The 10,837-nt window shown below is 42.5% G+C and overlaps 1 protein-coding gene across 2 annotated transcripts in view; it reads right to left on the bottom strand.

Annotated features, from left to right (window-relative positions):
* Positions 1–3,353: 3,353 nt before the first annotated feature.
* LOC310866670 (rho GTPase-activating protein 6) overlaps positions 3,354–10,837 on the bottom strand; it is a 40,544-nt gene continuing 33,060 nt past the window's right edge. For both annotated transcript variants that reach the window (XM_083776370.1, XM_083776371.1), the window contains exons 8-13: positions 9,344–9,492; positions 7,145–7,324; positions 6,332–6,429; positions 5,508–5,773; positions 5,307–5,378; positions 3,354–5,228 (exon numbers count right to left, since the gene is read on the bottom strand). In XM_083776370.1, the coding sequence (XP_083632496.1) occupies positions 4,657–5,228; positions 5,307–5,378; positions 5,508–5,773; positions 6,332–6,429; positions 7,145–7,324; positions 9,344–9,492 (1,337 nt within the window). In that variant the 3' untranslated portion in view covers positions 3,354–4,656. The remainder of the gene's footprint in view (positions 5,229–5,306; positions 5,379–5,507; positions 5,774–6,331; positions 6,430–7,144; positions 7,325–9,343; positions 9,493–10,837) is intronic.

The following is a 10,837-nucleotide window of genomic DNA, read 5'->3' as shown; positions in this document are numbered from 1 at the left end:
GGGTTGAAAGCGGATACTGAAAACGCCTGGCCCACAAAAGCACTTAGAAAGTTGAAGGGGAGTGCGTGTAGGTACTGGGCAGAATGTTTTACTTTACTGGAGTATTTTAAAAGTTCTGTACTTTTCCTTCTACTCCACTACATCTCAGAGGCAAATATTGTAATTTTACGCACTACAATTATTTTAAAACTTTAGTTACTACGGTAGTTACTATGTAGATTAAATCACAAACACTTCAGCCCTATACATATTTGCCAATTTAAAATAGCCGATCTACAAGTTCACAATGTGTCACGACGCGACCCATTGTGAGCTTGTAGATCTGCTATTTTGTAAAGGATTTGTATACATTTGAAAAACTTGTGAAATGAGCACTTTTACTTTTGTTCCTTTAAGTAAATTTTTATACCAATAGGCCTGCTTTTGTACTTTTACTCAATTAGCCTACATTTTGAACTTTTACTTTTAACGGAATATTTCTACATTGCAGTATGTAGAAAGGACATTGCAGAAGGGGGGTGTGTGTGTGTGTAGGCACTAGGCAGTATGTAGAAAGGACATTGCAGAAGGGGGGGGTGTGTGTGTGTAGGCACTAGGCAGTATAGCAGTATGTAGAAAGGACATTGCAGAAGGGGGGGGTGTGTGTGTGTGTGTGTAGGCACTAGGCAGTCGGCTCCATTCTGTGGTGAAAGGACATTGCAGAAGGGGGGGGTGTGTGTGTGTGTGTAGGCACTAGGCAGTCGGCTCCGTTCTGTGGTGCAGATGGAGAAGGGGAGGTAAACAGCTCTGTGGCTGTTCTTCCCTATAAAACACATCCAGACATCCTGTTCTGTCTCCTTGGTCTAGTCACAGTCGAACTGTATGGTGGCCTAAGACAAGCTACACAGCCCACACAGTAGAGAGCCAGATATGGCCCACTAAGTTTAACCACATTTCTCAGTGTTGAGGAAATCCCCTGACTTTGTCTAACACGAGGAGGGTTTTGTTAACACGGTGGGAGAGATTACTTCCCAAATGTAATGTAATGATTCCTGTTATTCATAACAATAATAATGATCATCATCATCTCTTAATAAAATATTGGGTAGGTCTACCTATACAACAAATAACAGAAGTGCCCATTCTGGAAATCTGATGCAACAGCTAGGTGATATTTTTGTTTAAAATTATTTTAGCATTTGTTTCACCTATACAGGATCAATCCAGCACTTTTCACTGACTTTTTGCCTGATAATTATGAGTATGACACATAAGACACCTGGCTATTTACAAAATATTTAGCAAGAGACTTTTCTTACCGTTCCAGCCACAATTCCTTAGCTCATGCTGCCCTCTAATGGTCAGTTCTGGTTATCGTCTTAATGTAAGTCTTTCATAGACCAACACTAGAAATGAATACTGGTATGCACAGTAGCAATCCTGCAAACAGGCAAAACATACAACATACATATTTAAACATACATATCTCCCCCATAAATAATATCTATCTCCCCCACACACACACACCACCCATTGACTTTAACCACTTAAAGAAAATGGGTCAAAGTCAACCACTTTGTTAACGGGGATCTCCTGCGAGTTTGTACTTTTACTCCTTTTCCTTTTTTCTCTTAAGTCTTTGCTGAAAATAGACATTCTACTGCAGCTTGTGACACAGCATGTACAGCAGCTATTTTCACCAAACATTTACTTTTATTTTCGGAGACTGTTTGTTAATTAAGAAATGCAGCCTATAGGAATGCTAGGTTCATGTGGTTAAAACATAACTAGGCCTATTGATTAAACCCTACTGATGTCATTTGTTGGAACATTTGGCAGTGATCTGAGATGTGGTCAACTTCGAGGAGGTAGAATGGGGTCTAATAGGAAGTCAGAGAGATAAACATCCTGCATTTCATTACTGTTTGAAACCACAAAGAAAGACTAAAGCTTAACCATGAAAACACTCTCTTGACTTAGTAAATTGGACCTGAGTTGGGTCTTGGACTGATGCTTTCCCTCTACAGTACACCACTGTTTTGCCAAATTAGCTGATCTATAAGCTCACAAGTCACAACACAATGCGATCTGTTGACATATCTCAGATGCAGTTAAAATACCTGGTGGACTGGTAGATTTAGCCCAGGGCATTTTTCAAAGCTTTTGTTTACCAAGGAAGCCAATGTATTCCATAATTCATGCTTGCATAGATCGGCAAAAAATGGATGCTGCTTACGCCATGAGTGTCGAACACCGAAAACAGCCATGAGTGTCAAACACCGAAAACAGATCTACAAGCTCACAATATGTCAAATCATTGCTCTCAACAGTCAACACACCAAGTGCATCCAACCAAAACTAATTTTTAAATTAATGTTTCTCGAATTAGGGAGATTAATTGTGCAAAATATCATACAATTAATTACTTGATTGCTTCCTCTTTGTTTTAAAAGAAAGCCAAAGCTTAACAAATAAATTCTGATGTCGCCGAGCTTAAGGAAATAAGACATCACAAACAGAGTAATGTAATGATTAAATAAAAAAAGTTCAAACAGCCTGTCTCTGTGGAGGCCATCAAAGGCCAATATCATTGTTTATGAATAGATTAAAAGCCACATTGTATGCCTTTGGAAGAAAATATGGCAGGAAATGATTACTGTCTTTGAAAAACCATAACCATTCCTGCATAGCAAGCATACAAAGCACAAAGTGGGTTCAAATGTAATAGTTGAGCCAATTTTGTTCCAATCATCAGTTACATCTGACTGTATTACACTGAATAACACTCAAGATGTATCATCCAGTTTGCCCTCTGAAAATGTTTAGTTAACCAGATATATACTTCGTCATACAAAGTATAATAGCTGAATATAGGAGTGTCACTTCACGACACATGAGCCTGTAGATCTGTTATTTTGTGAGCTTGTAGATCTGTTATTTTCTGTTGAAAGTGGTTAAAATGGCACAATGGACTCTGTTGAAAGGCCTACGTACTGGGATCAGCTGCTTCAAATCGTCTATGAAGAAGCGGGCCTTGGCAGATTATCGGCACCATGCGAGTGTGGCGATCCTGAGCAGACTTCCAAACACACAATCTCCTCCACCTGCTCCCTGTACAGAGTCTACAGACCATGTTCAGAGGCCGGCTTCTTCCAAGTGGGACCAGAGACGAGGGCGTGGCTGCGTTGGACATTTGAAGATGATGCAATATACATGTATCATGATTCATGAACTGCTAAGATGAGCTGCTACACCAAAATGCAACCGAGGTTTACTGATTCGGCAATAGCTCAATCATGGCTTTCAAAGTACACTATAAAATCATTAATATCAAAGTCTGATTATAATGTTTTATGTCTTTTGAATGACTGCTGACTTGTAAGGACGTTATCCAACATTACATTCGGATACAGTAGATATACAGTAAAGAAGGGAAAACATAATGGTTTTGTACCAATAACCTCTGTATACATTCAATTGTTCTACAAACCATAGACGTTATATTCTACTGAAGGCTTAGTTGTCAATCTTCTTTTGGGTACAGTATGCAGTCCAATAAGTTAAATATATTTAGAGGACACATTCAATGCAACATCATACTTTTTGTTAGATACCTGTTGTTATGCAAGTTTTTTGTTGTTATTCAGGAGACAGTAGGAGTAAAGTCCCATGGTTAAACTGCTGTACATGAACGAGATATAAACATGGCCTACTGTAGCATGAATACAGACAAAAACAAGAGACATTCCCTTCTGTTGACATATCTCAGATGCAGTTAAAATACCTGGTGGACTGGTAGATTTAGCCCAAGGCATTTTTCAAAGCATAAGGTAGTTCTTTTGTTTTCCAAAGAAGCCAATGTATTCCATTTCATTTCAATACAGTATCAAAAGTGAACCTGCTTAACTTAAACCCTATACACTCAATTGACTATATTTCCCCCCTTAATGTTTCCCTCCGCACCAAATCTCTTCACCGAAAACAGAAGACAGACAAGCTCACAACACGTCAAATAGCAACACGTCAAAATGAGTTGAAATGTTAATTGATAAAAAATAAAAATAAATAAAAACTAGGCCATGTTTTAAACACTAAATTAAAACAACAAACAACTTCTTAACGGTCAGCCAGTGAGTGAAGCAGAGAATTTCATGACGGTAAATATTAGATTATGAATTGGCTGAAAAAAGTGAAACACACAAAAAGAAATAAATTCACAATATGTGAAACATATTCAGGGATTTACTTCCTTGGCCTATTGGCAGCATCCACAAGAAATATGGACAAAGTCAAAGACCTTCTACACCGTAAAAACTGTAAGTCGAGCAATGAGGCCAGAGCCTATCTCCTGTTTCTGCAGCGTAAGGCAGCTTTGATGTACACCCCCTGGACATGACGCTAGTCTGTCGCAGGGAGTCATTGGGTCCCATTTTTCAAGTCTTTGGTATGACCCGGCCAGGGATCGAACACCCAACATCGCAGTCTCAGGGCGGACAGTCTAACCACAAGGCCACTGTGCTGGTAGCGTAAAAACTGTGAAATCTGGTAACTATTCCAAAATCAAACAAACGGCAGTATGCTTTGGAAAATGGTCGGCAGCAATGTCAAGCATACTGTTAGTTGTGGACAAGACAGACTGTCAGTATGGTGCTTTAAATAGAGTCACGGGTACATGACTCACACCAGAGTTTCTGTCAGGATATCTGTATTAACTGTTGATCTCAGTTGCCATATATGCCACTTCTCACTCTGGCACTGATCAGTGTCAAGGCCAGTCCTTTCTTCTGCCCCAGACACAGCCACAGGGTCCACAGTGTGGGAAGCGGGACTGCTCCTCTGAAGTGGCTGTTCAGGAACTTGTGGGCTCAGACCTCCAGGCTGGTGCATGACAAGGGACGGGTTAGAGTTAGACATACGTCTCTCTCTGAGAGGTTCGGTGTATTGAGGGTCTGTCTCGCCCTTGAGGGGAGCACTGTACGGGTGTCTCTCCCTCTCCGCTATGTCCTCCGAGCTGAAGGCTCCCCATAGGCTGTGTAGTCGCTGAAGTAACGAGGAATCTGACTTGCGCTGTCCTCCTCTCCGTTCTTGAGGCGTACTGCTGCTGCGCATCACCGGGAGGTGAGTCCGGTGTCCTGACACTGCCGGCGACGTCCGGGCTCGCCCGAGAGACAGCTTGCTGTGACTTTGGTGCCTGTTGAGCCCCTCTGACCGTCCATAGCACTGACTTTCCGACACATTGCCATGGGAACCTGAGCAAGACCATTCGTTTACTATCCTACCATCTCTACATTACCATCTACAACAACATGAAAGGAGGATTCTATTACCGGTGAAGCTGTGCTGGTCCACAAAGTCTTGGCTGACATGCCAGGACCCCCAGAAACTGTCATTGTGGTCCTCTTAACAGTCAGAAACAAAAGGGAAGAAGAGACAGAACAAGTGATGCGTCAACATATTTAGCAATATACATATTTCAATACATTATATATCTTCTGTCTAATGCAAAATCATTCTGAGCTCACCCTTACCAATGGTCGGAGAGGTGCATGTATCTCCAGGTCTGTCTGTGGAATGGCCACTGTGTTTGTACTGCGCACGCAGTTTGAAGAGCCTGTCGGAGCTACTGTCAGGGCTACTGTCTCCTTGACACTTGTACAGCAGGCGGTCTGACAGGACAGGAGAGCTGTTGTCATAAGGAGATACCTCTCCACTCGAGACTTTGTTGGAGTCACTTGATAAGCGTCTGTCGTCACTGAGAGAAAAGGACTCTTCTGTTTTCAGAGAGCCTGGGCTTCTGTAAAGATAGACAGACACACACGAAGGGTTCCATGATGCTGTACTGTAGGTACAGTAGGTACTCCTATATGATTAGGGGTTTGGAATTGGCATTCTGACTTACGAAAGCATACCACAAGGGGGCAGTCACAAGGTATAACCACTGACTTCTTTTAGACCAGTGGTTCTAAAAGTGGGGTCCACTTGACCCCAGGGGTCCTTGAGGGGGTTGCCAGCAAAATGTATTAATATAGCAATTTAAGCACTTTGACCTTATAAACACTGGCTATGCTAGCAGATCTACAAGCTCAAAACAATGATCTTGTTGTGATCTTGTACTGTAAATCTATTTTTCTTTTAAATATATCATTTTTTTAAACATTTTAACAACACAAATCTTGTATTTTGAAAGGGGGGTTCCATCTGAAATTCTTAATTTCGGGTTTGACATCAAAAAGTCTGAGAACCACTGTCAAAGACATGTATGCATGCAGCACAGACAGACAGACAGACAGACAGACAGACAGACAGACAGACAGACAGACAGACAGACAGACAGACAAAGGGCAAAACTCACGAGTACTGAGAATCCTTCCTCCTCAGTAAGTAATCCACCACATCAGGATCGGTTTCCAGCAAGCTCATCAGAACCTCATTCTGCAGGTCAGCAGGCACCTGGAGAGGCCAGGAGAGAAATTCCATTGAACCTCGTAACAAGGGCAGACTGCAGCAAGGTTTGATTCCATGCCTTAATTGAGAATCAGACATCAAATGATGACAGGGGTGTCAAATACACTTGGTCCTTGATCCGGACCTTCTAAGCGAACTTTAGGTGTGGAAGTGCCCTAAGTTTCAGCTAATGTCTAAGTACAGTACCTCTGTATGCAACAGAGACAAAATGATTCTGTGCCAATGCTGAATGAAATAATTTTTTTGCCAACACCAATTTCTTCCTCTGGATTTTCTGGTGAAGAGCAGAAACACATATACAGCCCTAGCTAAGGTCACAGACAAACATTGAAATGACTCACTATTTATCTGACACAGCCTGGGAGGAAGCCAGGCCCACTCACTGAGCTCAACTTTACAAGGCTCAGTGGTGAAAAACAAATTGTGGGGATATATTAGCTTTACCGTAATGGAGCTTTGTATTATGGGAGACTATCTGAATGAGCTTAGTCCTTCTCGAAACTTATAAAGCCAATGTTGACATTTCATTACGTGGCTCCGCTCCATTAAGCTTGAGAATTCCCCATAAACGCTTTGTGAGATTTTATGCAAGGGAGAGGAGGAATGGCTATTGAATGCCTGTGTTCCCTCGTGTGTTCTGTGATTCTAATTCAAATGCAATTCATTTGGCACTCCACGGCGCTCATTAAAGATAGCTTACCATAAAAAGAGTCCCGTGGGTGGAGATCATCCTTTGGACCACGCTGATAATGGCTGTGCTCTCCTCCGCGCGGGCAAAACTCTGGACCACAAACTCTTTGTCCGAGTTCTTTTGCTTGCGTAAAAGGTTAGGCCCAAAGATGGTGGCCAAGTTGAGAGATGTCATCTTGTTTCCGGAGTTCTAAACACAACAGGGTGGCAGGTTGACATGTTTGCTATGCACCCCTTCCATGGTGTGCTGCGGGATAGGAAGAGCACCTTCAGCCGTAGACTCACACTCCCCCCGAGGATGCACACGGAACGTTACAGACTTTCTTTTATGCCAACTGCTATCAGCCTACACAATGCGAATGCATAAAAACTGCCTCCCCCCAAATGGTATATGGTCCTTGGTGGTCCTGGTCTTGTGTGATTATGTCCATTTGTGTCTGTTTTGTATTCTTCTGTCTGTCCAGTAGTTTTAGCTTTTATGCGTCACATTATGCTGTTGTAACACTTCAATTTCCCCTCAGGGATTAATAAAGTATATCTCATCTCATCTCACATGTTCACACAAACACTACAGTACAACACAAAACACTAACTCATGAAATTTATTATTAGACAGGTCATGAGTTAGTGTTTTGTGTATGGTTGCGTTGTATGAATGGTGTATGTAATCTATCCATAAATGCATGTCTGTCTGTGTGTGTAATCCTGGCCTGCAGGGAGAATCTCTGGCGCATGCCCGAAGTGCACCCGAATTTCAGCACAGCTTCTAGACACTAAGCTAACAATAGAAATTATTACGCTTGAATTTAGCTAACTTTGATGTTAGAGCAAACATTTCTGGGGTTACCCTCAAATTATGTTGAAGGACAATAATTAGGAAGCTTACTAAAGGTGGCTTTGAACATTTTATTTTTTAAACAATGCTCTATTTTTCTGTCAATTTGAACAAATAGCATAAAAACTGAAATGCAGCCAAAAACAACTCTACAGTATGCGAACATTCAACGAATAATTACAATATTATTGTTGCTGAATTGTTCACCTATTATGACATGCCCAGAATAGGGACACTAGGGTTGGTTAAGAGTCTGAGTGGACAATAGTCTTTCAGGACGCCACAGACCGCCTTCTCTTTTTATCACCAGGCTGCAGCCTGTACTGTAGCCTATATTTCCGTTCGCGCTGATGAAACACCAAGGGATTATAATGCCAACATTCAACACAAGCTGTAAAGCTAACCCAGGTAATGTTGGCCTAATGCGTCACTCTGTCTAAGTGTAAATAAAGTTAAAAAAAAGATTAGCCTGATGAGTGATGGCCATGTTTGAAACAACCTTGGATCAAGACGGTCGACTCATCAGGCTAATCTTTTTTTTATCATCCTCTCCTTGTTGATATATTATACCAATATGCCATTTAGGTCAAAATCATGATATAACTTTATGTTGTGATAATAAGCAGCAGTAGCCTCAGTCAACTACATGTCTTCCGTTCCGTGTGCAACACACTGCCGCCGCCCACCACCACCACCACCACACCACATGCGGTGTTGGATGAAATAAAGTCAATGATAGCTATCGGTGTCTGTGATACGGGTAACGGGTAAATCTTTTGACGGGCGGGACGGATCTGGTTTCGAGCTTTATATAAATCACGGGTAACGGGCGGGTTGCGGAACTGATGATTGACGGGCGGGGCGGGTACGAGTATCGAAAATTGGACCCGTGCAGGATTGATGTGCACCGTCATGGCCCTGTCCCCATGTCCCTTCAGGGACCCCACAATACAACTTTCATTCACTGCTCCAGTAATCCTACACACAAGAGTTTGTAAGCGATCAAAGAGTAATTGACACTAGGGCTGCAAGGGATGCACACGCAGATCCGACACACCAAAGATCCGACATGTGGGAACAACGGTCGGACATGCGGTCGAACATGCGCTGCTCCATGCTTGCGGTTAGGGTTAGGTTAGGGTTTGAGGTAGGTTGTTGGTTTGGTTGACACTCGGACCAATAGTATGTCGGAACTAAAGCCTGTACCTGGGCTTCAACTATCGATTATCTTCTTAGCGAATATTATATCGATTACTTTTTCAATAATCTAATAATCTAGTTATACTTCGTCTTACAACGCAGTGTTTTTGATAATTGATTATAATTATTTTGTATAATCAATTAAATTGATTGGTTTGATTAACTGTCGCCCACCTCTTGTCCGTCGCTGTCGAAGCTATCCTGGGCGTGCGCGGCCACGGTGGACAGGAAGTGCAGGAGACGCTGCAGCGTGTCGCTGTTGCAAGGTGGAAGCAGGTACATCAGCAGCTGGAGCGCCATCTCCTGGTCAGACCAATCCAGCACTGCAGAGGAAGAAGAACCCCATCAATACTAATATAAGCCAGACACAAACAATGTCAATGGGCTCTATGCACACACGCCGTTTTGGAAAGAACTTCGGCCCCCTTCCCTACTTCCTTCACAGGTCAAACAGGCCTGTTGTGGCGCTCTGCGCCTTTAACACTCTCCTGCCCGTGCACTTCGAGAATGAATGGACAGAACGGGAGCACGCTTCGAGGAGTTTGCTGTTGACACTGACAGCTGTCAACTCGGCTGTCCGCTGGTCGTGTCTGTGTGTAGCCTACCTCTGGCTTGTGAGAGACAAACAGTCCGTAGTTTGTAGCCCGCTGTGGGACTAGTCAACACTCAACACCACACCTTCCAAGAAGTGAGTGTTAGTAATTTCCCCGACGGAGTGTGGCTGCTCGTCCGACGCCCGGTTTCCGCTGGCGACGCTGACAACACTGTGTGGTTCATCCCGGATGGTTCGATGAGGAAACGCTAACCGTCATCAACTGTCAGTAAGGGATTACACAGCGCTCTGACCGTGACTGTCTGTCGTTCTGACTGACTTGTTCTTTTATTTGTTTGGGGGAACATTCATTAAACTGTCTGATACTGGTGTTGCATGCCTGAACATTATTTGTGCGTCATATTGGTTCACACGTGAGTGACGTGGGAACTGAACATTGTCTTCAAGAAAACATTTGAACATTTATTATTTGATTTTGGGTTTGGTTTCACTGTTGAACATACAATACACTGCTCACTGGTAAATGAAGTCCTCTGTCTGTTTGTGTTTCCTTTATGATTCTGTATGGAATTATTGTGTGTCTACTGTTTGTTCCAGGGGTTGATATATTTATTTATCTATCTATCCCTTGTACGGTGGTTGGGGCTGTTATTATTTTACCTAATTTGTCAGACTGGGTCTCTGACTGGCACCCCGACGCAAGCTCGCCCCAACAAACCGCTACACTGTAGTGTGCGACTCTGAGAGTGTAAGGGTCCATTTGGTTCCATTTGTACACTCTCAGAGTTATTGGGGTCCTTGAAATTAAAAAAGTTTAAGAACCACTGCACACTAAATGGAACAGAGCCTTTATTAGTATCATCGTTAACACCTGTAGGGAAGTGGTCGGAAGTAGGAAGAGTTATTCTGTGTGCACATAGCCCATTCATAGTACAATATGTGTATATATGTTTGTTGTAAAGATAAATGTCTAAACAAGTAAAAAATAAAATAAATTATATTATCACTGCAAAATCGACAGAGAGAAATTTGGTCAAAATTACCGCAATATATGTGGTCCTATCACCCAGCCTTGTGTGTATGAATGTGTCTGTGCGTGTGTGCAGAGATGGGCA

Source organism: Protomyctophum parallelum (genome assembly GCF_964188405.1).
Source record: "Protomyctophum parallelum genome assembly, chromosome: 11".
Lineage (NCBI taxonomy): Eukaryota > Metazoa > Chordata > Actinopteri > Myctophiformes > Myctophidae > Protomyctophum > Protomyctophum parallelum.
This window is presented reverse-complemented; position numbering and strand designations above follow the sequence as displayed.